The following is a 3,561-nucleotide window of genomic DNA, read 5'->3' as shown; positions in this document are numbered from 1 at the left end:
AATTATTTTAATGTTATTAGACGTATATGAAGTTGTTAAGGTTAGCATATTATTATATTCATAGTTCCCGTCCATAATTAAAAAATTATAGGATGATATATTAACATAGAAATTATTATGCAAAGATAAATTGTTTTGCATGCTTTAAGCCATAGTTTTGTTTCCCTATAAGACAAATTAAGCAATCAGTTGTAGGCCAGATTAATTAGGAACTCTCAGATCGATCCGATATCATATTCTTCTCAAATACAACTAAACTTAAAGTGTCAATGCATTTTAGAGATAACTTATCGGCAGCGCCATTACAAAATTTCTCGTTTTTGTGAACTGTTTGGTAGCTTACATTAAACGATTGAATGAATTTTTAATCTGCATGGTACTGAATAATCCTGTCTGTTAGCTTCAATCAATCCTCGATCTGTTACTTTGATCATTTTCTCCAGAATTTTTGACACTTCATCTGCAAGGAAAGTTTTGTGCATAATTAGGCAATTTGATTTATAAATTTTTAAGCTATCGCTGTTATTTCGGAAATTCAGAAAGTTCTTATCACCCATGCAGTACGTGTGGAATCTGTTGATTCAATAAGGAATGAGATTCTGAAAGCCATCAATTGCAAACTATAGCGCAGTTTCCGACGGAATTTCTTCTTTTTGATTTCTAGGGTTTAATTCAATTTGCAATTATTTGCACTACTTTTTATACGTTTAATTTGGCACACTTTAATTTAGTGTGTTCAATAAAATACACCTATAGCTATACACATAGTATAAAATGCCACTGATGGAACTTCACTTGTCAGCGCACTGATTTGAAATACTTCAGTTTCAGCAATTAATTCAGACATGAATCCGTAGCTGTTTATACCGTTTTGAGATAAATTTCATTCAGAAAGGTCACTGGCTTAATGACTCAAAAGTCGCAAGCTTATTTGTAGGACAAGAGAAGGTCTGAGTAGGTCGGCCAATTCATTCAATTCAGTCTGTGCTCTTTTATCAATCTGTTTTTTGCATTTCCTTATAATCAATATCTAAATAATAAAAAGACCTTAGACTTCAAAAAAATTTCAACAAATCTACACAAAATTTCAGCAAATTCTCGACATCAAATTTCAACAAATTCACCGTCGCTGTCATCAGATTTGCAGATTCCCTTGGTGCTCAAATTCTTATGACATGAATGTAAATTTTAGGATGACTCGTATAAAGGATTCAATATTTACATCAATAAAAAATGGTGGGTAGTTGACATTAAACGTCAGCGGTTGAATGAGTTTTGAATTTGTACAATCCTGTCTGTGTTCTTTAATCCAATATTTTTACTGAATGATTTGCATATTCTTGCTGTAGGAATTTTTGCTTATTCCTTTTTCAATTAATTTTGCCATCCATTATCATATCAATGGCACTTCGTTGTTGCAATTTATTTATCAATAATTGATACATTTGATAATTAAAGATATGTATTTGTGTATTACATATCTTTGTCAAAATAAAATGAAGTCTCAATGAAATGATTATAAAAACAAGTTGACCAAATAAAATGACACCATATCATTAGTTGGATTAATGATTGTCTTTTGTTACTTACTTTTATACATGATGAAAATTTGCAAACAATCAGTTACAAGTGCGAATAGCAGAAAAATTATAATGATATGATGTCACCAAATAAAATTTTACATTGTTCGGATCAAAAAATTAAAGTAGAAGGAAAAGGCGCGACATTTGGACGAAAGAATTTGATTAAAGAAAATCGTTAACTCAAACATTTGCAAAACTAAAAGAAGAAGATGGAAAAACAGGATTTCAAATGACTGCGGGATACTCATTTTCGAGTAGTAATGTATCGTTATCAACCAAGAAGTTCACGCCACTATTTTCATGAAATATGGGATAGCGAAAAGAATAAGGATAAGACAGATCACAAATTTCAATATTAAAGTGAGAATTTTTATTTTGGCTAAACTTCGAAACTTGAAATTTCTCTAAATTCGCAAAACTAACGAGAAGTTATAAAGCATATCGTTTCATGTGTCTTTTCAAGTTGTACTTGCGGCTGAAGGATTTGTGCAATTTTCGCATTGAGGTTTAGGTTGATGTTTTTCCTTGTGAGAGTAAAATGATGTGCTATGATTGTACTGTTTTCTACAATTGGGTTCTTTACATTCGTAAATAAATCGTTTGCCGTGCGTTTTTCAGTGTTTTCTATATTCTTTGCAACTGTTCGTGTGAAAAGCACATCTGACATGTGGACACTCATGAGTTCGCTTTCCTGAAAAACTCATAACATCAGGCGATCATGAAGGATCGAATATGCAGTCCAATTTTTAATAAGGATTGATTTAAAAAAAATTGCCGTTTCTGTCACTAATTACTCTTATGATATGTTGCATAGTAAAGAGAATGAAAACAAAACAGATCAAAAAACCAATGTTAAAATGAGACTATAAATTGGCATCTGTTTTGATGGTAGCACTGAAGATGCCGCGCAATTTCTGATACTTACAAACCATTTCGTGCATTGTATGTGCCCGAATTGTGGATGTGTTGCAGTTAGGTCTAGAACGAATATTTTCTAAATGCTGCCTCACTGCGCCAAAAGAAATGGACACTTTGCCGCAGTTTGGCTTCGTTTTCTGCATTGCAATATTTATTGAATTTTGCAGCTTTGCAGCTTTTGATCTGTGCGGTTAGCAGTATTTCTCATATTTTTTTCTCTTACATTCAAATTTCCTATCTCTAATTTGACAGTTGATGAATATGCTTTTAATCCCCGACGAAAAGCTCATGAAAGGGTTGCAGATAAATTGGATACCAGTAAGCTTTCGGGGCTTCAACAGGTAATTTCTCAAGTTTGCCCTCCATTCGAACCTAAAATTTAATATTTGAAGAATTGTTGCAATACATAGCATGATATTTTAGTAATTTCACACAATTTTTTCTTTTTTAAATTATATAACACAAAAAACAATCACTAAGGAAACAAACAAATATACAAACTGCAGATCACTGTTCGGTCATTAAACGTAACATGTTTTCCTCAATCAAGAACTCCCAAGTCATTAACGACCCTAATAATCCAACGTTAACATGAAGCACTCTTTCAGACTAACTTGTCTATCAACATGAGGCCAGTAAAATAGCATGGAAGCATGAGGATTCCTATCAATTTGCATTCCTTTGGCACTGTTATAGTATGTATAGAAGCACAGACCTTCCCTGTCATACTCTTTCATTAAAATCATTCGTGACTGAAAAATTAGCCTTTTTTTTCCAGTGACGCAATCAAGTATCACAAGGCACAAAAGGAATGCATTTATATTTGAATGAAATGAAAGGATACTTCAGGTGTTGTCATTAAAAAAAAAGCCTTTCGTTGTCAAAAATTCGCTTCCACTTTGTATAATATTTCACGCATGGAATGCAGTTTATCTGCTTGTCATATATTCATTAACTCAGGAAAGCTATACCGTATACAGTGCAATTGAATAATCATTTTTTGGTCTTGGTGATTAATGAATTAGAAATTTTCATTTTCGACTTACGCTAAAAAAGAGTA

The 3,561-nt window shown here is 32.3% G+C and overlaps 1 protein-coding gene across 1 annotated transcript; it reads right to left on the bottom strand.

Annotated features, from left to right (window-relative positions):
- Positions 1–2,001: 2,001 nt before the first annotated feature.
- Positions 2,002–2,644, bottom strand: LOAG_18787 (zinc finger protein; the record flags this gene model as incomplete). Its single annotated transcript, XM_020451449.1, has 2 exons — positions 2,002–2,274; positions 2,513–2,644. 2 exons carry the CDS (start codon positions 2,642–2,644, stop codon positions 2,002–2,004), a joined length of 405 nt encoding a protein of 134 aa, XP_020304765.1.
- Positions 2,645–3,561: the final 917 nt, after the last annotated feature.

This window comes from Loa loa, assembly GCF_000183805.2.
Source record: "Loa loa unplaced genomic scaffold supercont3.528, whole genome shotgun sequence".
Taxonomy (NCBI): Eukaryota; Metazoa; Nematoda; class Chromadorea; order Rhabditida; family Onchocercidae; genus Loa; species Loa loa.
Note: the sequence above shows the minus strand (reverse complement) of the source record. Positions and strands in the feature narration are given on the sequence as shown.